Raw genomic sequence first — 22,062 nt, 5'->3', positions numbered from 1 at the left:
TCTCGAAACAACCCGTTTTTTAATTTTGAGTAAGACTTTTTAGGGAGAGCACTGCGTTGCTGTAAGCATGGGACGGACTAAAGTGGGGCGTAGACACATTGGATGAAACTCACATGTAATGGAGGGATAGCGGAGGATTTCCTTGATTTCGTATTTCTTGGCGGGGGACACATCTGTAGAGCGGTAAACGTGGCCTGCGGCATTATGCTTTCCAGAGCCCCCCCCCCCCCCAATCCCTACCTAGCTCTTTCCTGGACGGGGGACAAAGGTCATCACTGTCAAGTTAACAACAGCCTGTCAAACCAAAAAAAAATTTGTTTCTTGTTTGTTTCTTTCTAAACTCTCAGAACATACCATGTCAGTCTTCCAGAGGATTCTCTTCCATCTTAGACATGCATTCCCCCTCTCTCTCAGCTGTCTTCACTGTAACATCTGGTCTCCGGCCAGCAGGGTCTGTTTTACTCTAACATATCGTTTGCATATGGCACTGTGTCAATCTCAGGTCCGCCTCTCTCCTCCCTCCTCTTCCTCTCTGAAGTTTGTTTCTGTCACTCTCTCCACCCATTTCTCTCTCTCTCAAATTCTAATTCATAGAGCTTGACAAAAATTTGCATCTGTATTGCCAAAGCATGGCAAGGAACATGTGAGACATCAGGTCAAGAGTAATGACAAAATAATGTGATTGTATATATACATATACACACACACAGATATATATGCATGCACATAAACAGTAATAACAATAACATATTACACAATAACAGCCAAGATAACAACAGTGTGTTTATTCTAAGTATGTGTGAATGTCTGTGTGTGTGTGTGTGTGTGTGTGTGTGTGTGTGCATTTGTATGCACATCTGTGTGTTTGTGTATATGTCACTGACAAAAATTGTCATATTTTTGTCATTTTAGAAGAAAGTGTACCTCAGTTTCAACCTCGCCTGTCATACAGTGATCACATATTCTTATAATCTTTTTGTAGCCAGGAATTCTTATGCCTGCTTTTTCAATGGCTATGTTGTGGTCACTGAAGCTGTAGTTGGTAAGGACTCATCTCTGCTTCATATCCTGGACAGTAACAAGATATTCAAGCTAATTTGTGTTCTCGTTTTGGGGCCAGGTAGCAATTAAGCTTGTTTTGCGTTTTGGTTTGGCTGTTCTAATGCTCCAGATAAATCATTTTATTTTGTTTAACAGTTTGGTTTATTCTGATTTGTGTTTGTGAAGCAGTGCCGGTCTGAGATATGTTATTGTTAGTTGTGAGATGATTAGTTTGTCTCAGTACAATCTGACTTGTGGACTCTTTTCAGGATTCAGCTCTTGGGCTTGAAGTGCATGAAACTGCTGCTTTGTTTTGGGACTTGGTTTGAGATGCATCCAGAATTTGAGTGCCCTTTTTTGTATGTTTATAAGCCAATGGAAATTTGACTAATTCGGCCCCGAACACATTGTTTGGTGTTTTTCTTTGGATGTTTAGAATTATTCTGCAGAATTCTGTATGCAGGGCTTCATTTGGATCTTTCTAGTGTAGTTGTGCTGACTGAGTGGACCACATACTTCACTTCCGTATGGAGCAATTGGCAGGATTACACTGTTAAATATTTTTGACCAAATTCTAATTGGAATATTAATTTGGTAGAATTTTTTTCTGATTGGATAGAAGGCTCTTCAGGCCTGTTCTTTCCAAGAATTCACTGCCAAACCAAAGTTTCCAAACCAAAGCATTGATTTTCAGTTCTAGGTAATCATAAAACAGTGTGTTCTAGGGTGGTGTTTCCTAGAATGCACATGTGTCTTGTCCTTTTTTGGAAGATCATCATTTATATTTTTTAAGGTTTACAGCCAGGGCCCAGTTCTGGCACTACTGCTCTAGCAGATCCAGATGCTGTTGTAGCCCCTGTGGGTGGCAGCAGCACCAGGTTATCAGCATAGCAGAGGAATTTAACTTCCATCTTGTTTAGTGTTTGGCCAGGGGCTATAGACTGTTCCCTTAACACCGCTAACTGTTTTAATGGATATTAAATAGAGCGGGGGACAAGTTACATCCCTGCCTAATACCTTGCCCTTGAGTGAAGAGATGAGTTCTTTTATTTTTACTCCATATTTATTATTTGTTTTCATTAATTATGTCATAGGCTTTACCCCTACACTACTTTGGAGAATCTTATAATATTAACCTTCTTGCTAAATCTAATAAAATGCTTTTAAAAAATTTTTTTTTTTTAAAAAGCATGCTAAATGTTTTTTGTTGTTTTGTTGGTGTACATGATTAATTAGGTGTGTAGGGTGTAAATATATGATCACTAGAGCAGCCATTTTGTCTGTTACTCAAGACATTGTGTTTGGAAAGGAAGGCGGGCAGTAAAAGTCTGCAGATAACAGTTCCCAGATTACTGCTTACACAAATGCTTTGATAGTTATTAGGGCATCTCTCTCTCTCTCTCTCTCTCTAATGAGACAACTCTTGAATTTATCTGTTTCTCTCACCACTCCGTCCTCCCAAAAGGTGCATACTTCAGGCACGCAGGCAGTGTGTGAGGAGTTGATTAAAACGAGGCCCGTCTGTTGCAACGGTTACACATCTGTAACTCCTGAGAGAGGGAGAAAGCATAAAAAGCTCATTATTAAACAGACATACAGCCAGACTGGTCTGTTCTGCTGGATTTGTAGAAAAATCTGTTTTCATTAAATGCACTTTAGTAATGGTGCACCTGCACCTGGAAGGAGTGGGGGGGGGGGGTGATTGTATAGGAGAGCAGAGGAAAATGAGGAAGCGAGGGAGGTGACACACAGGAGAAAAAATATTTGGCAATATTTGGGAAAAGCAGTCACACAATGAGTGACCAAATGTGAATATGAAAAGCGTGACTTGATGCTGCCTGTGTGACAGGAATAGTGTCATTATGACACGTCAATAGAACCAGTGCTTAGAGCTACAGACTGCCGAGCAGGGGGTAGCCCTCTCCTACGCATCATATTAATTACACTCACTTAGCAGACACTCTTGTCCAGAACCAGTTAGAAATGTGGAGAACATCAGTGTTAGTTCCAAGAATACAAAACAAGTGATGTCACCAAAAAGGCACAGATGGCCCATTTATAATCAAGTGTATATTTAGCCGAATAAACCAACAATTACTATTGTAAACAAAAGTAAATTCCACTACACGGCTAAACTGTGTTTACACGGCGAATGCTATAACATTATTATTCCAAAGGAACAACCAGACAGAAAGAGGATAGTTAAAGAGGGTCAGGGGATCCACGAGGGTAGGTAATCTGAAGGGGGGGTTGGTGGAACGTCGGAGAACGGACAGGGATTCTAAGTGCAGGCATACCGAAGGGTGGGCGGGGGGGTACACAATAGAGAGGTCTGGCTGGTACACAGTGGTGTGTGCTGGGCAGCAGTGTAAAAATAATGGTTAGGGAACTGAGCTTGTAACTCAGAGGTTGTGGGTTTGATTCCCAGCCAGGACACTGGCGTTGTACCGTTGCGCAAAGTCCTAAACCTGAATTTCTAAATTTAAATATCCAGCTGTGCAAATGGACATAAAAAAGCCATCTGTGTTAGTCGCTCTCGATGAGAGTGTCTGCTGAATGCCTGACTATTTATAGGGTAGGGTCTGATAACATTGTTTAGGTACAACGGCACAGTCCCTTTAGCTGCCCAGTGGGCTACCACCAGGGTTTTGGATTTGATGCGAGTCGATGTCGTTAGCCTGTGGAGGGAGTGCTTTGGCTCCTCCCCTGGCACTCACCCACCCCCCCCCCCCACCCCTCTGAGCGTATTAATGAGCGGGCACTTCCAATCGCAGCAAACCCAACAGCTGCCTAAAAATATCAATCAGGCCCTGACAGCCTTTTGGCAACAAAAGAGATGGAGATGGAGAGAGTGTGTGTGTGAGAGAGAGAGAGAGAGAGAGAGAGAAAGATAGAGAGGGAGTTGAAGTGAGAAGGGGAGAATCTGATGGAGGGAGAAGGACAGTAATAATAGAAAGAAAGAAAGAAAAACAGAGAGAGGGGGGCAGATTTGGCAGGGCTGTGTGTTTTGGAGCAGAGAGAAGAAGGGGGCTCTGCACTGACATCACGGCTATGCTATGTGGGTTTTTGTGTACAGAACGCACATTTGCTTGATGCTTCACAGCCCCACTCGTACCCAGACCTGTAGAGGGGGAAAGGGCAGGAGAGGCAGAGGGAGAGAAATTCCTTTGGATTTCCAGCTGAAGCAGACCTTTCCGTTATTGGCCCCGTCCCCCGTCTCTGTTCATCGCATCATTTTTGCGGGCAGACACAGCCCCAAGCTTATGAGTCATTCCTTATGCACATGATCCCCTGGTATTTGAACCTGCAACCCTCTGGCTGCAAGGCCTCAAATGCCGGTCGGTCTACAGTCTGACATGAGCGTAACTCTGGCGGGACTCGCGGCTGCTTGGTGCTGGATGGCGCTGCGCAACGTGGGCCTCCAGAGTAACGATTTGTCGTAAAAAGTAGAGAGCAAAAGGCCGCTCTGTACGCCAGTGGTAAACACGGAGTGCGGGGGCCTCGTTCATGATGGGGGCGGAGCCTCAGTGGGGGAGGGGGAGGGGCCTCTGAGGGCAGGACCTCTGTATGAGCCTGTGATGTAAGAACGATCACGACTGTGCTCATTGGCTGACCCCGCACAGCGAATTAGCACCCAGCTCCAGCCCTAAGCAAGGCATCCGCTCCGTCTGTAAGAACAGTGCTCGGGGCTGGATTTACGCAGGTGGAATCAATTTGCCCATACGCCACATATGAGGAAATGGCGTACTAGGAACTGAACACACACACACACACAAGTGTGTGTACAACCGTACGCATGCACACACATCCACCTTTCACACTCGCATACATTACACACATTCTCACACACACATACACACACACGAGTGCATGCACACATTGAAATGCACACGTGCATGCATATGCATTCACACACGTGCATGTACACTCACAGAGTCTCCATTTACACACTCACACACATTACACACATTCTGGCACACACAGGCACGCGCGTACACGCACACATATTCAGATGCATATGCATGCACACACGTGTGCATGTACACACACGGATCCAACATTCACACTCACATTACACACATTCATAGACACGCAGTATAGACATACGCATGCACACACGCACACCACGCGCATGCCATGCACACACACATTTTCCCGGAGGGGGCCACAAATTCCTCCCGGGGATCATACAGGCTCATAATATGGACATATAAGGATATGATGTATGTCTCATAGAGCAGTGTTTTTCGACCGGTGTGCTGCGGCACCCTACTGTGCTGTGCGAGTTTACCAGGTGTGCCGTCAAAAACTTGCACATTCCACCACAATTGAACATGTGTGTGACATTTGGGAACACTTTAGTGCTTAATGGGAAAGTGGTGTGCCGTCGCAGGAAAAAAGTTGAGAATCGCTATTGTGGAGCATTGTTATTTAACGTATGCTTGTGACTGAAAACTTCATGCCATGTGTGAGCTTAGCCTGAATGCCAGCATGGTCTGTTTAGAACCCTTCCACTAACAACCTGCCTCAACATGCTGCCTCAACATGTGTGTGTGTATGTGTGTCTTTCTGTCCTTTATTAGCTTCATTCCTTTTCTGTGGTTCTTCCAGCAGCCTTCTCTACATCTTTTCTTTCGACCGCTCTGACCTTCTTTCCCCTCGCGCTTTCTTTTCATCCCTCCATTGACCAGCCGGGTCCTTCTCTCCTCTACTATAAACAGCTCTGTCCCTCTTGCTTTCCTTTTTTAAACCGATGCCTTCGTGGATCGTTCCTATGCAGATCTTTGCTCCCTCATTGAAACCATTTTTCATTGTTCCTTTTCGCAGGGCAGGAAGCCTGCTGTAAACGGTTTTTAAGTCAGGCCAAAGCTAGTTTGTATCGTTGTGTACATTTTATTAACTTTCTGCCTGATGACAGTTACTAAAGGCCAAATAATGATTAAACAAACAAAGGATCATATACATTGATGTAAGTAATTTTATAAAAAAAATTTTACAATGTTAATTAATTTCCTATTTAAATTCTAATCTAATATAATTCAGACCTTGTAAATATATGTTCAGTGGTTTAAATTTGTATTTGTTTTTTTAGCTTAGGATATATTTAGAAATGTATTTCAACCAATAAAGTGCACTGGATTTTAATTCAATTGAGAAAGGGAGGGAGGTAGTGAGAGAGCGAGGCAAGATTAGAGACCGTGAGAGAGGGAAAAGATAAAAGGGAAAGAGAGGGAACAGCGAAGACATTTATTTGTTTTAATGTTGCTCCTATTATTTACCAACTTTTCATTAGGTTTAAACAGACCCTGATATTCTTAATACAATATCTATGTGGATTATCCCCATTAACATGTTATTATCTTATCTGTTTTGCAGTCAGTTTGTTTTAACCACTCTCTTTGTGCAATACTTTACAATGGATAACCACACCAGTAAAGAATATTTGAAATGATGTGGAAAGGAGGGGAGAAAGACATTGTACGGGAAATTAAAACTTATAAAAAGAGGGGAAGGCTGGAGAGGGTTAACTGCGTTACAGGGAAAGATATGGAAATGGGAAGAAAGTGACGGAGAGGCAAAAAGGCAATGAGGGGGAGAGAAAGAGAGAGGGGGAAAGAGATTAATACAAAAGAGGATGGATAAATATAAAGACAGTCTGCATAGCAAGAGGTGGACTGAGGTTAAAATTCTGGCAGGACCAATCATACATCTGTTTCTCAAACCCCTATACTTTACTGCAGGGCACTGATTTATATGCGGAACCCCCACCCAGGGGAATAGCAGTGTTTTAACCTACCAACCACATTCACTGCCCAAACGGTACTGTTTCACTGGAGCAGTTCAATGTGGTGCCAATCCCAGCAAAGACTGGTATAAACTAAACCAGATTCCCATTACAGGCCCGAAACATCTGCCTCTGCTATCCCAATATTCTCTGCTTCTGTTGCCTCTACATTCCCATAATCTCTGCATCTGTTACCCCCCATACCCCCATATTCCCATATCCTCTGCTTCTGTCAGCCCCACAGTCTCTCATTATGATTCTGTCGCTCCCATATTTACATACTTCTGTTATGAATGCAATATATTGACAAATACATTCACTGAATGCAGTGCTGGAATGCACAGAGTGAGAAAAAAAGCATTGGTTTCTCTGACATAATTTTGTTTGAATATTTTGACGGATGGAAATCAGTTTTGAACCCTTGGTCTAGAAACAAGAATATATTTGGTGTAAACAATAAATGAAGTCTGTGATGTGCTGCCTTCAGAGCAAAATAATGCAGTCTGCTTTAAAAATGGAACTGTCCTTGCTCATGGCTCGGAATTTTATAGTTTTGTCCGGTACAGTGTTCCAAAGAACAAGAGAGAACATTAACATTACATCACCAGTACCTGAAGGAGAGGGAGAGAGACAGAGTGATTGATTAGTTTTATCTGGATTCGTTCAGCATGCATGAGCTGTGCAGCGCTACGGGGGAACACACATGCTAAACCGCAGCTTGAAATAGCAAAGGAGATGACCTCGTAGAACGCAGACTTAAGAGAATAAACAGCGAAAAGAGGGGATGGAGGGGGTGCACACACAAATACAGCCAGGAAAGATTGAGAGAGTTAGACTTGCATATAAACACTTCATATGCATGTGCACGTGTGTGTTTGAACATTTATGTTTCTTTTTTAAAAATGTATGTTACATAATTGCCGTGGCAGCTCTCAATTTGTCGTGGCTGATTAGGCCACGTGGAACCCCTGGTACTGAGGGACAGGAAGAGGCTGTTGAAGAAAGAGAGAAGGAATGGGGAAAATTGTAGAGAATGAGAGATGCATGGTATCATGGGAAAGAGTAAAGGATGGGAGAGAAGGGCATCGGGGAAGAAACTGAAAGGCAGTTAGAGACAGGACCGAAAAGAAGAACAGGAAGTTGGCCTTTCAAGAAGGAAGTGGTTTTTCAGAGAAGGGCATGGGTTTTTTTTTTCAACAGACTGGGGGATGTGATATTTTGACAGCAAGGACAAATGTAGTGAAAATGTTGTACTGCTTTGAGTCACCCCCGCGGCCGGCTGCATTTGGGCTCAAGTTCCAGCCAAATCGTACGTGATTTAAGCAACCTGCTTGGCTCGGCGAACTTGGCGAAGAGGTGGATTTTGGGTGATGGCCCAGACACAGGCCACTGTCCCGCCCAGTGGGGCTTAGCTGAACACTAATCTGCTTTGCACATGCAAACCGAGATGAAATCTTAGCCCTTGAGTCATCGGGCTTCAAAAACGGCCTGTAAGAAAAAAGTGTGAGGTACAGACTGACAGAGATTTGGAAGAACAGTTAAGGGTGGCACTCGGAGGGACAAAGGAAAATGAAAAAACCAGTGGGGAAGCGAGAGATAGGACACAGATAATGAAACTGCCAAGTGAATCTCCTGGGACCAACATCTGAAAGAAAATAAAAAAGCAGGAGCATAGCTGAGCCAGCTGATGGTGTGAGGAGAAAATTGTTGAGAGAAGCAGTGACAGAAAGCAGAATTTGCTCTGAGATCATTTCCAGCACGCTTTCCACCATCCATCTCTCGCCACCTCCCATTACCTCCCCGCAGTCCCCCCATCCCCTCGCCCCCCTCCCCCGTGTCTGCCGTAAGGCTCTCACACAGACTTCCCTGTTTCACTCCATGCCACTGTCTGCACTGACAGACAGAAATCAAGCAGCAAATTGCTTTTAGGCCCTAAACAAACCGCCACATTTCCCAGCTGAAATCAACAGCTTCCTGGCCTGGCAACGGATTCCAGCACCTCCCCATAGCACCCCCCCCCCCCCCCCCCATGAGAATGACTGTAGGCAGCTTCAGCGCATTTCACCATTCTCCCAGTTCAGCTTTCCCTGAAGGGATCTGCGCGTATTGTGTCTGCCAGCGAAGCGTAGCCAGAGTAATACCAGTGGAAGAGGAGGTCAGAAGCAGCTTTAGCACAGCTTTGTAGCATTTCTTTCGTCTGTATTTGTGGCACGGCGTGGTGTTTATACGAGTAAATATGCCCTAGAGTGTTATATACATATGATCTTATGCAAATTACATTGTTATACCACTGCTTGTTCCATTCTGTATCAAATGGAGAGCAGCAGATATGCTGTAAGACACTTCAAGCAACTCCAAAGTAGCTTTTACAGTGACCACATGCCTCCAGGGTTTCAAGGTGTGTCAACTATTCTTCTCTCAAAGGATTACATTGAATCATAGTTTTGATTTGATAAGATGATTCCTATAGGCCTAGCATATGCAGCCTGAGCCTGTCACACCCAGGGAAAGAATGAAATGTATTTTTGTTTATAATTATAAATAAATGCAATAAAATCAAAGAGTGTATATGTACAGCCTCTGGGAACATGGTACCACTGTACAAGCTGGTTTGGAGTTACATGGAGTGCATTTTCTTACTTTAGAACATAAACCCCCAATGCCCTTATACCACCCATAGTAAAGCCAGGAAGTCATCCGAAATTTCTGAAAATATCCAAAATAGCCTTCATCTCATACAAAAACTGTGTAGGCCAACTGAGAACATGCACAAAAGCTGAAATAATATCGTAAACCCCAGGAAGTGAACTATCCCTTTAACCTTTATTTCACAGGGATGTAGATTCTACTGAGGGCATATTAATACAGAGCTGGAACTTATTAAAAGACCACCTCATATTTTCTGAAGAAAGATCAGGGTTTGATTGTTAAATATTGATTGTTGATATCCTTCCTAAGCAAAGACACTGCTATTTTCATTATTTATTTGTGGGTATAAACGTGTCAGTTTTCATTATTCAATCTATAACAACACCATATTTGTAGTGTTTTTACTCGGTATCATTTTCTGCAAATAAATGTTCTGAATGACAGTATTTATGTTTGGAATTAGAATCAAATGTGGTCAATAGTTCATGAAAAAAAACACCAGAAGTTAGACTTTACTCAGACACGTAAACCGTGAGACTGATAATTTGACGTGGTCTCAATTTTTCCAAGGCTGTATACAAAAGGCTGAAAAATTTACTTAAGGCAGACATATCTTTTCCAAAGCAAGTTCAGACTTAGGGCGGTTCTTAAAATATCCCAACTACCGCCATGCAGGAGAATCATATATGAGAAAAAATAAGAGGGAAAACAAATACAAGGACATGGAACATCCACTAAAGCATTTGATAAGGACATTTTTGAATGGTAAGGGCTAGTCCTTGTATCTTGTAAGTAATTTTGTGATATATATATATATATATATATATATATATATATATATATATATATAGATAGGCCATAAAAGCCATAGTCCTATCAATAAAAAGATTTCTACTTCAGAATTTATGAACAGAAATGATCTTACTGAAGAATGAAACAAAGTACAGCTGCGTAAGAAATGTGGCCCATTCAGAAACCCAGTGGAGAGTGCAGGATACGCGAAGGGCACCGGTGTGGACGCATCACTGAGGGACGCGCTGTGCTGCTTCTACGTGCCGCTCCGCACCGCGGTGCAGATGAGTCTAAAAGCATCCCGCCAGCTGTTCGTCACTGCGAGAGTGCTCAATCTTCCTCCCGCTCCTCTGGCGTTCGGAGCACAACTATCGGCTGCTCGCTCGTCCCAAGAGAGCTCCCTGTGCAAACATTTTTTCCACTTTCACTTCCATTTATTTTTGTTTTTTTTAGACGTTTTGACCTTTCAGAACATTCCTGAGTGATCCCAAAAACGGCACGTTTTCCTTTTCCGTTGAGACCGTGCTCGCATAGGGTTTAGGGAAACGTTTTCCAATTTGCTGTTCATTCAGTTTGTTTAAGAAGTTATTGAAAGTAGCTCTTTACATTATCCTGGCTTTAACCTGTGCACTTACGCTGTAATTCGGTAAGTGGCAGGCCAACTACACCTGTAAACACAAGTTACCAGTTTATGTAATTGCATTTGGCATCAGTGTAACTCTACCCCATGCTAAAGAATTTAAAATCAGTGCGGTTTCAGTGCCCCCCAGTGGTAACCTAATTATTTCCAGCGCTCAAAATCGGGGAGTTCCCCTTCAGCTCTCATTAGCCCAGCTTAAGTCTTGATACAGCCATTTTTGTAAGGCTATTTAAATCAAAATACACAACTAAAATATGACATAAAAGTATGTACTCTTTCTACAGAAGGAAGTGCAGCAGTTAGTTGGTCTGATATATTCAACAGCCCAACCAAAGCTGAGCAGGTGAAATAGTTTTATTTACAGAGCCAAATTAGGTTCTTTCAAGATTATTTTACATTGTGTGACCCAAATTGGGAAACACTATAGAACTTCTTTTAATAGGGTAGTGTAGGACGTGTAGTGTGTGACACTGCCTCTTGTCCGGCATGTATGTGTTTGGCGTCTCCAGTCCCACCCAAATATGGAATGTCCCAATTTGTGAACTATGTGTAAGCGTGCTCATACACACCCCCTGTTGCCGGCTTGGGAGAATGAAGACAACTTGTAGTTCTCCAAAACATGTGGCGTCAGCCAGCTGTTTCTTTTCACACAACAGCCACAAGCAGCGTGTGTGCCGAGTGGGGGTGGAGGAGACCCAATCATGCGCAGGGAGCTAGCCACGCGTGCCCGGACAGGAGTTGCTTGAGCAATGAACACAGCTACCCCTGCTGACTGAATCCCTCCCATATCCCTTGAGCGACGGGAAAACATTTGTGCCCCGCCCCTACAGGGCTGCCAGCCACAGTCTGCACGGTCACGAGCCGGAACTGACCTGAGACCGTGGTTTTACCAAGTGAGCTGCCCATCAGCCCCCTGCATGTGTGTTTGTGTGTGTGCGTGTAAGCTATTGAGTGTGCGTATAAGCTCACATTAATGCCAGCCTCCAAAGTATGGTGAAATACACTTTAATGAACTGTTTATCCTGTGTACATTCATGAATAAATACAAGAAGAGAAGCAAAGACTGTGCAGATCCCAGTACTGCCTCGGCTTGTTTGCCATGGCAACCCCTTAGTCGCATTCGCAGCCTTGCTGTAGATTTCAGCTGCAGCCTCAGAAAAAGATGCGCAACGGCGCAGCTTAACACCTCAGGCTGGGGACGCTGCGCTGACCTGGAGCAGGTCACTGCTAGAGCGATACAGCTGCAGTCACAGAACCGCAACACAGGCCACACAGAGATGCTGTTTTTAGCCCAATCTGAACAGATGGGGTGACGCGTGGAGGAAAAACAAACATTCAACAATGTCAATGTTTAACAAATGCTTTATAAACACCAGGGCCTAAAGCGAAGCGCTGGTCCTTTTTCTTTAATATCGAAGTATTGACACAAAAGTAACGCGACAAACAATCATTAACCAGTAACTTTAATCGGATGTTTTATAACGGCCGAAGAACCCTCCGGAACAAAACCCCAGAACCAGAACGCACGGAAGCTGGGCTAGAAAAACATGACCCGCTTCTGCTGTCAGTACAGTATATTAAAGCCATTTCTGCAAAGCACATATAACACGCACACTGTAGAACAACGAACACACGCATATGCTGCATTTCTGGTAAATGTGAGACAAAGGCCAGAAAATACGGAAAGTTCACACGGCTGTAACTGTTCGATATGAATTTGACATTAAGAGTACAGTATTTATTTGTCTACTCCAATAAATAGACCATTTTGGTACATTTAAGACATACAAAGAAGTGCGATTGCACTGCAAGTTTTGTTCTCTTTTGTAGCAAAGGTGAGAGCAGCAGTTTCAATGACAGCACATTTTAAAAGTAGATCCGGGAATGCACTTGATTACTTTGAAACCCAAGCAGTTGTACAGTATAGTCGTTTTTTTAAATAAGGATGGTAGAGTGAGGACTCCTCTCCCCCTCAAATGGGTGGCGCCATCATGGTCTGACAGTGATTCACTGATTTGAACCAATCACAGAAATTGATTGCCAAGAATGGTCTTTTGATTGGTTCGCGAGTCAGTGAAGGACAGGTCAGGTAACCCCACCCATGGGGCTCAGGAGAACTCGCTCTAGCATCTCGAGGTTAGTGAAACAGGACAGTGACGTGTTGAGGAGCGAGGTGACGTGTGCAGGTCTGCGCAGACGTGTCGCCCCCTGCTGTTCAGGGACTGGTGGGCAGGCGAGGCGGTGTGAAGGAGAAGCTCTGCTTAGCACAGAGAGGCGTGTGCGCAGGCACAAGCGCGCGGAACTGTGGAGAGGTCCTCCAGAGAACACCACGGCCTGGCTTCCGTCCTAGAGAGAGGAGGAGCAGTGAGTGCATCATTCACACTGAGATCTGCTCTAAACGCCTTTTTAGCAACGTGACAGTTCTCCCCCCAACATCCGGTGCTGCTGCTGAACATGTACAGGACTGCCTCATCTCTGAGTATCACTACAGGGGCCAAGGTCCTTTCAGTGGTGCAGAGGATTACCAGTGTGCTGTGTTCAGTAGAGCGGAGGGTTACCAATGTGCTGTGTTCAGTGGTGCAGGGGATTACCAATGTGCTGTGTTCAGTAGTGTGGAGGATTACCAATGTGCTGTGTTCAGTAGTGTGGAGGATTACCAATGTGCTGTGTTCAGTAGTGTGGAGGATTACCAATGTGCTGTGTTCAGTAGTGTGGAGGATTACCAGTGTGCTGTGTTCAGTAGAGCGGAGGGTTACCTGTGCACCGTGTTCAGTGGTGTTCAGAGGTGAGGGGGCCACCACGTTCAATTATCTTCATGATGGTCTGGACCACCTCAGAGGTTGTGCCCTGACCCCCAATGTCTGCCGTGTGCAGCTAAATAGTGAGAGAGAGAGGCGGAGGAACCACAGTCAATTAAAAAAAAATTAACTATAAAGCAGATTTGACAGGTAAACTATCAAAGTGCATGCCACACAAAATGTGACAGCCAATTGATAGATTCATGCACTAAGCAGCAATAAGAAGGTGCAATTACAATATCTATGGTACTTGACAGACTGAGGGCAGAGAGACTTCACTATGACCAGCTCAAACTGGTGATTCAACCAAAATGCTTTGCCCAATTTGGGCTTTGTGAGCACCAAGAAATATGATTGGAAATTCCAAACCAGGAAGAAAAGGGGGTGAAATAATTTTAAAGAGAGGAACATCCAGAGGGAATGAAGCTAATAAAGGTTTTGTTGAGTTAAATATTTTTTAAAATGTATATTTTACTGTACCCGAGTCTCATTCATGGTGGTGAGGACAGCGCTTCTGATCATGGTCGCATAAGCATGCAGTCTGTGAAAGACAGAAACCATAGAAACAGCAGGTGAATCCAAACGTGCTGACAAAGCCAAAACACTGACCTGTTTCTTTACTGTGCTAGAAAGGGTAATGTGGGCTGTGCTCTCAGTGCAAAAGCATTCTGTGCTACCAAAGTCAACAGGCCCATCCAAATGTGCTTAATTAAGGCTAATGCTAGTTATATAAATGAGCTAATAACAAGGATAATGCAAGGAAGAAGGAAAACTTCATTTCAGTAGTGGCTACATCAATACAATCACAATTACAGTGCAATCCCTGTAAGACAAGGTTCAGGGTGCATGTGAACATGGTGTTATTATGAACTGAATATTATTCCATCAACTGTCCACTGTACATGAACATTAGATTATTGCTCAATCCACACAATAGCAATGGCAGAGTAATAAATTTGGCTGATACCCACTAAAGCTGGTCTGAGGTGGTCAAGTGTGAGACAATATTGTGCATGCATGTACATGCAAAACTCGTTTGAATGATTCGTGCTCAAGAGCCAAACAGCTTAGGAGATTGCAGAACTGACTTTGCTTGTATGGACTGTGTGTGTGTTCAGTGAGCTTGTATGGACTGTGTGAGAGTGTTCAGTGAGCTTGTATGGATTGTGTGTGAGTGTTCAGTGAGCTTGTGTGGATTGTGTGTGAGTGTTCAGTGAGCTTGTGTGGATTGTGTGTGAGTGTTCAGTGAGCTTGTGTGAAGATTCATTGATTCAGCACCGTTTTCAGTGAGTCGGTTCAGTGAGTCATTGGCTCAGCGGATCAGTGTGTGAATTCAGTGATTCCACGTGTTGATTCAGTAAGTCAGTGCATGCAGTCCATGACTGGGCACCATTTGGAATGGCCGTCTGACAATGTGCCGTGCCCTGCCCTGCTACTTTACAGCACAAATAAAGGAGAAAGCCACCATCTTTCCCTCTTTTTTCCCCGTCAGTCTTGTTTGCTTTGCTCGGTGCTTTGAGCTATATGACGCAGTGGAATCGGTGTTTAATTCCCAGACTAAACAGGAAGTTACTTTAGGTGGTCCAGCATCAGGCAGCCAGCCAGAATCATGGCCGTGGGGTTGGCAATGTTCCTCTCGGCGATGCTCTTCCCAGTGTTCCTTGTTGCCTGAAAGAGAGATATACTGCCAGGTTCTGTCATCGCCAACTTTCTCATTTTTCCATAAGACCTAAAGTTATCCAAGTTCACAAACAAAATGGTGCTTTGGGAGGAAATGCTTCCTCCAAAGGTATTAAAACATAGCCCACAATTTATGCCTCTATAACATGTCCAAAAACAAAGCGCATAAAGCATAAAGATTAATGTCCCTCTTTCCAGCCCCAAATCTAGCAACATCTGTCAACGGCAGGGATGCACAACTAGGGCCGGACCATTTCAGGATTTTGTGCCAACTTCTGCTCTAAATTATTTAACTCACTGAATCGCATTGTGATCTGACATTTGTATCAGTACCAGCTGCAGCCAGGATCTTAAAGATTTTGCTGTGCTAAAGTACAGGTGTGAACAAGTGTGCACAGATCTGTCAGTAAAGTAAAACTAAGGTAACTGGTTGAAACAAAAACCAGCATGCAGACCCACCCTACCTAGGATCAGAGTTGTGCACCCCTGGTCTATAGGAAATTGTTTCTGTCAACTTCCGTCTTCAGGAAGTGGTTTGTCATCTTATATCTCCAGGAAGTGGTTTCTGGAACGCGTTCTGGTGACTTTCCAAGCACGTAAGATCTAAAGATGGTGCCATACTATGGCGACTCGCTATGAGCTGCTCTCGCCTCTGTTGTATAATGTTATCCTGTGTATGTAATGTTATTGTGCATCCCTTGTGTTAAGGCAAAGAGAGCCAGAGCGCAGGTATTTCATTGTATTTTTAGTACACATGACAATAAAGTTCAACTTGAACTTGAGCTGGCAGGGGTGTCACGTTGAGGCTAAATCATATGGAACCTTCACTCCTCTGTGATCCTTCCATCCTCTTCTCCAGCTCTGCATTATCTCATCACAGACTGCACCCAGTGTGGGTGGGCGGAGCCTCGCGATTCATCACACACCCAATCCAGATCATCCCTGAGCCCCCCACGCCCCCTCCCCCCTCTCCTTGGCCGCCCGTCCACTCACCGTTTCAAAGACGGCATAGGCCCGGCCGTAGTTGGCCCCTGGAACAAGCCCGGGCCCGCCCACCAGCCCGGCGCACACGTTGCTCACCACGTTGCCATACAGGTTGGGCATCAACATCACATCGAACTGCTGGGGCTTGGACACCAGCTGGGAAACAGCCAATCAGAGAGAGGAAGAGCGACTTTCGGTCACATGCCATTCCTTCGCATACCATTCTGTCACGTCTCCACAAGCCTCTCTGCCCATCTGTGCCACTGAACAGACAGCCACATTGTTTTTGATGCAAGCGATACCCTTAACAAAAGTTACAGAACTTTACAGATTTCCATGTAAACAAGTCATGACAAGTTCACTGTACAAGAATACTCAACTTAACCCTATGAAGAGTAGGTTTTTTCAAAATTCTAACTCTGTTTTCTAGAACTCCATTGCTCTCACTGACCAGTAGTGACTGTTACATCAACATTAGAATGTTCTGTTAAGAATTTTCCTTCACATATTTGTAATGTTGCACCTTAAGGCTGCAATCGCACAGGATGCGCTTTGTGGGCTTGACGTGACGCATACTGCCTATCTTCATTTTATGAAGATGACCCTGAAAAAGGAACTAGAGATGTCCTTTCTGCCATTGCTAGGCAACCGCACATCGCTCCTGTTAATCACTGGCGTGGTGTCTTTAACGGCAGTAGATAACTAATTTCACCTGAAAATAACTTACCATCTACATCGATCATGGCACTAATTTGTCACCACTTACTTAGTCATGGCAGCCACCATTTGTGAAATCGTACACCTTTGGGGGGGCAGAAGCTGCAATGACTAACTTCTCTTCCATCTTCTTTGTTTCCAGTGGACGCTAACAGCAGAATAAAGGCCCGCCTCTATTTTCATGCGATTGGACAGCAGAGAAAAGAATGACTTTTTCCTTGGAATGCATCGAAACAGGGTTTTTTTTTATTTTTATTTTTTAAGCTCCGTGATCACCTATCTATTAGAGTCCCCCGGGTGTCCTGCAGCAGTCTGTTACCTGCATGGTGGTGTTGTCCACGATCATGCTGTCGAATGTGATGTCGGGGTACCCGGACGCTACCTCCTTACAGCACTGCAGGAACAAGCCATCACCCAACTTCCTGTGTGGGGGGGATTGCAGAGTTTGAGTTACGCCGCAGATGAACTATTCTGCAGTCACACTAAACTACAGATCTAAAACTAATGTTAGGGACACGGTGCCTGCTGGTTTTTCTGTGAGTTTCAGCACTTCAATCCTCAATCTAAGTCACTGGTATGCTAAAGGGTCCACACTCCTTGTTCCCAAGACTTGATTTGGCTGCGAATTGAAAGGAAATCACAAAAACTTGTACATACTGAAGCCCTCCAGAACAGAGTTTGATGTCATTGAAGAGACTGAGAAACACACATCCTGAACGACTAACACAACTGGGATTTGTGAACAGAAGGTTGCTAGTTCCAGCATCAGGCATGTTACTGCTTTTGTAGGGTTAGGCAGGTTGTCTTCAGCTGACATGCAGCTAGATACCAGTACAATAGTGTGTATTGGAAGTGGGTCCAGGCAAAGGCTTATGCAAAGCTGAGGAGTTGATGTGAAGATGTTGACTCACATGATGTTGGCCTTGTGAACAGCAGTGACTCTTTTTCGACCTTTCTCTCTGGCCAACTGGAATGCGTATTCAGCGATCCTCAGGGAGTTCACTCGAGTGATGATTTTCAGACACTCCACCACTCCTGACACACTCTGAATGTGGGCCACACACAGAACTGTACATTATAAACATACGTATACACACATGCTCTCACATACACACATATCATGTATGCACAGATCAAATGGCATTCAGCCTGAGAAACACATGCATGCACGTGCACACACATGCGCACACACACACACCTCATGCTCCAGGCTGCTGTACTCTCCCTCTGTGTTCTCTCGAATGATGATAATGTCAATGTTCTTGTGTCGGGTCTGGACTCCAGGGAGGGACTGACAGTGCATCACGTTGGCATACAGATCCAGACTTGTACTGAAAAACATTGAGGAGAGAAACACAGACAGAGATAAACTCACAATGACCGTTCCAACTGACCAAGCCCAACAGAGTGTTGCAAATGTCCGTCTGGATTCAATGAGTCGGTGTGTCAGTGTTTGGATTGACTATTTTGATATGATTCAAAATGTAAATACTTGTAAAGCGATACATTTCCGCATGCAAACAAGGGCTTCTAGAGGGAAATTACCACTATGGTGTCATTTATTCATTTAATTCATCTTCAGTCACAAAATGCCTAATTTCTTTAACTCTGACACAGTATTTCCATGTACTTCCAGGGAGAGCTGAAACTTGCTGTGACATGTGCTGTGCGAGTTAAAGGCTAAGGACAGTGTAACTGATTGACCATTCCTCCTGTACACAGGTTAGCAGGTATGGTAACACAAGCGCAGGTGCTGACCGTAGCAGGCTGTTCCTGGACTTGTGGGAGGGGGGCATGCTGTGGTTGGTCTCTATGTTGCCTGCAGAGAATCAACACTTAATTAGGGTGGGGTTATACATATACATGTATGTGTTATATTTATATACGTATGAATATAGTTAAATGCAACACTAGTGGGACAGTGACAATTTCTTTTTTTGGCTCTGCACTCCAGCACATTGGATTTGAAATAAAACTATGACTAGGTTAAAGTGCCGACTGTTTAATTTGAGGGTACTTACATCCATATCAGGTGTAACTTAACTGCATATATAAACACAATAAAGGCAAGAGATAATAACACTAAAGCACACATAGTAACACTGTAGATAATCCAATATACAGCACCACTGCTGAGAGAATGCATGACCAGCTACAAATCTGTCCATGGCCTGTACATGCAGTATTAAGTCACGCACACGCGCGCGCACACACACAAACACCGACCCTTGAGCGCGACTCCGTTGCGTCTGATGGCGGTGATGGCGTTGTTGATGTCATCCTCGCTGTCCAACCCCGAGTTCACGTTAACCACCTCAAAGTCCACAGGGACACAACTGAACCTGCGGCACAGAATCCCGACACGCTTTTACGGGGACTCGCGAGCGAAAACGCATGCGCGCCCCACCCTGCCCCACACAAACGCCAGACACAGCACAACCCAGAACTGCTTCATTACTGCAGAACTGCTTCAGAATCTGCAGTGTGACTCATACAGTAAGTCAGGGCTATTCAGCTGGCGGGCCAGGGGCCAAATACGGCCGGCTACAGATACACTCACAGCCCTCTGATCATGGAAAGGAAAAAATATATATTGGCTATATTACCCAGTCTGCATATCTTAGATCCAATCCCATTGGATCTAAGATAGTAAGTAATAGCTCAGCATATAAGAAGGCATCTACTTTGTTTTCACAAACGTACAGCACATCTTAGTCATGAATGTCGTTAAATAATATATGAAAACATCTGATCCACTTGCACCAATTTTAAAGAAAATCTGGCCTCTGGAAGAGGTGCCTGAAGAATGCAGTTGTAAATGGAGTCTAGCACTCTGAAATGTGTGTGCATGCATGTGATGAGTGGTCATAAACTGAACCGACCTGAACAACTCCCGAACGTGATTCACCAGCTCTGGTCCAATCCCATCTCCTGGTATGAGGGTCACCGTGTGGCGGCCCCCGTACTTGGCAGGGGGAGGCTGGAAAGACAGGTCTCCGATTAATGACGCGCTGTGTTTCTATTGAAACTAGGTTCTCCACCTCACTTTTACCTTCCATCCAACATTCATAATTGAACTCCATTTGCTGACAACTAAAATAACTGCACTGCTAAGTCCTGCTATCTGGCCAATACTTCCTTTGTGTTCAAGCTCACAGCTGCTAAGACCTGTGCAGATAATGCAGGCTAATCTTAACAACAGTCAAAAGATGGAAGATGAAAATAAAGTGGAGAGTATTCAGCATTGTTGTCTTGATTTTAACTCACACTAAATGCACAATCTATTACATCAGTTTATCATGTGTTTATTTGTATATGGATTTACGAGAAAGTGAGGAAGTGTGCCAATAAGTGACAGATTAATAATGTGGGTATCGCTGGGCAAAACCCTGTGAACACAATTTAACCGTTTGAATGTGCGCAGGCGTGCTACTGTTGCGGTACTTACGATAATCTGTCCCTGGACAAGGAAGAAAAGAAAGATCAGGCAAAGGAAAAGAACAACCATTAATAAGAGAGTGAAACACCCAAAGTACAAAATAAGTTTTATGGGGGAGGAAATAAACTTGTACATAATATATTCATTCCCAGAGAGAGACAGCAGACCCAACCCAACAAAAGGCCTGGCACACATCAGAAATAATGAGTGTACCTGTAGTATGGAGCCATTCCCTACCACCCCTCCACACCCATTTAATACAAAGACAGAGAAGTTCAGTTAAGAATGACAACAGGAGCCCAAGGCCAAATAAGAATATTTGTTTAAGAGGAAGGAAAAACTTAAATAACCAGGAGGATCTTTTAAACATTTTGGTCAGTACAAAAAATGTTAAACATACACTTTTGACTATTTGGTTAACCTTAGCAAAGGTTTACTTGAACCTAATAGTAGCAATTTGATGTTCAAGGATAACATATTTCTATGCTGTCACTCACAGTGTACGTAAACTTCTCTCGACTGTGGCCTGTCCCGAATGCCTGAGGTGAGAGAACAGGATGAAATGAGGAATGTACTGATGCATTGCTACAGAAAATTGCATATTCAAAGAAACGAGGGTAAACGTCCACGCCTTACCTAGAAAACTGACAATTCGTAATCAATAAAGGTATCACTATTGCAAACTGATAGCTAACTGATAAATGTCTACGCATTTTCGCCTGTAATCGCACTCAATTAATTTCGAGAGTTCAACATTAAGTTAATAACTGCAGGCTTCCGCTCAGGAGCTCATTCATTCGAACAGTTTCTAAACAGTAGATAGCTAACAACTTCATACAGCTCGCTTGTTACACATACATTTTAGCCTGCCTCGCTAGTCCGACAGCGAGCTAACGTTACGTTGACCTTGTGTGCTTATCGTGGACTATACTGCAGTATTTATTAACGTTCAATACAGCAAAAACTCTCCACCAAGCATTGGAAATGATGATCAAATGAAACTTAAACGTAGCACGTCTTACAATCGCTGGATTTAAAAAGCGTCCGTTCCATACTTTTCTGGAAAGTGACAGCGTTTTGCGAACAGCAGCCATGTTAGCTAGTGCAGTTTGCAGGGTTAAGATCGCTGAGATGGGCGTGCGTGATTTCAAGAAGGGGTCGGGGGAGTAAATCTCGCTTCAGGATAGGCATGATAACACAGCGCTCTCTATAGACGGGAGATAACCATGCTTGAACTCAGGTAATGAACCATGCTTTCTTTTGTAATGATCACTTTTTATGCTTCGCTTCCGGTATAATCAGTTAATTATAGTCTCGACGACGAATATGCAATATATTTATAGTTGTCAAGCACCTTTCCCAGGATTCTTCTTCTTCTTGCTAAATATTCACCCGTTTTCCTTGCTTAAAAAAATTGGCAGGCATGTCCAATATGACTGCCAATTTATTATTCATGACATGAACATAACTGACACCCACCTGCAAAATTTCAACATTATTAAGAATTATTTCATGTACATGCGCCAAATGTCTTCCA

The 22,062-nt window shown here is 43.9% G+C and overlaps 1 protein-coding gene and 1 long non-coding RNA gene across 4 annotated transcripts in view; one reads left to right on the top strand and one right to left on the bottom strand.

Moving 5' to 3' along the window:
• The window catches only part of LOC135234380 (uncharacterized), a 34,833-nt gene extending 16,203 nt beyond the window's left edge, over window positions 1–18,630 (top strand). Inside the window, exon 3 of the long non-coding RNA XR_010324098.1 lies at window positions 17,229–18,630. This is a non-coding gene — a long non-coding RNA (uncharacterized LOC135234380). The remainder of the gene's footprint in view (window positions 1–17,228) is intronic.
• idh3g (isocitrate dehydrogenase (NAD(+)) 3 non-catalytic subunit gamma) lies at window positions 12,355–21,705 on the bottom strand. Of its 3 annotated transcripts, XM_064298932.1 has the most exons (14): window positions 21,548–21,705; window positions 21,023–21,064; window positions 20,535–20,546; window positions 19,969–20,066; window positions 19,313–19,428; window positions 18,845–18,905; window positions 18,285–18,417; window positions 17,998–18,131; window positions 17,406–17,508; window positions 16,379–16,525; window positions 15,279–15,373; window positions 14,186–14,246; window positions 13,664–13,781; window positions 12,355–13,253 (listed from the first exon to the last, which is right to left on the bottom strand). In XM_064298932.1, the coding sequence occupies exons 1-13, from the start codon at window positions 21,617–21,619 to the stop codon at window positions 13,677–13,679; spliced, it is 1,179 nt and encodes a 392-aa protein (XP_064155002.1). In that variant the 5' UTR covers window positions 21,620–21,705; the 3' UTR covers window positions 12,355–13,253; window positions 13,664–13,676. The 3 variants fall into 3 exon arrangements, with proteins under 3 accessions (XP_064155002.1, XP_064155003.1, XP_064155001.1); XM_064298933.1 differs by lacking the exon at window positions 20,535–20,546; XM_064298931.1 differs by lacking the exons at window positions 21,023–21,064; window positions 21,548–21,705 and having other exon boundaries at window positions 20,535–20,720.
• Window positions 21,706–22,062: the final 357 nt, after the last annotated feature.

This window comes from Anguilla rostrata, chromosome 11 (genome assembly GCF_018555375.3).
Source record: "Anguilla rostrata isolate EN2019 chromosome 11, ASM1855537v3, whole genome shotgun sequence".
In the NCBI taxonomy this organism is placed as follows: Eukaryota; Metazoa; Chordata; class Actinopteri; order Anguilliformes; family Anguillidae; genus Anguilla; species Anguilla rostrata.
Note: the sequence above shows the minus strand (reverse complement) of the source record. Positions and strands in the feature narration are given on the sequence as shown.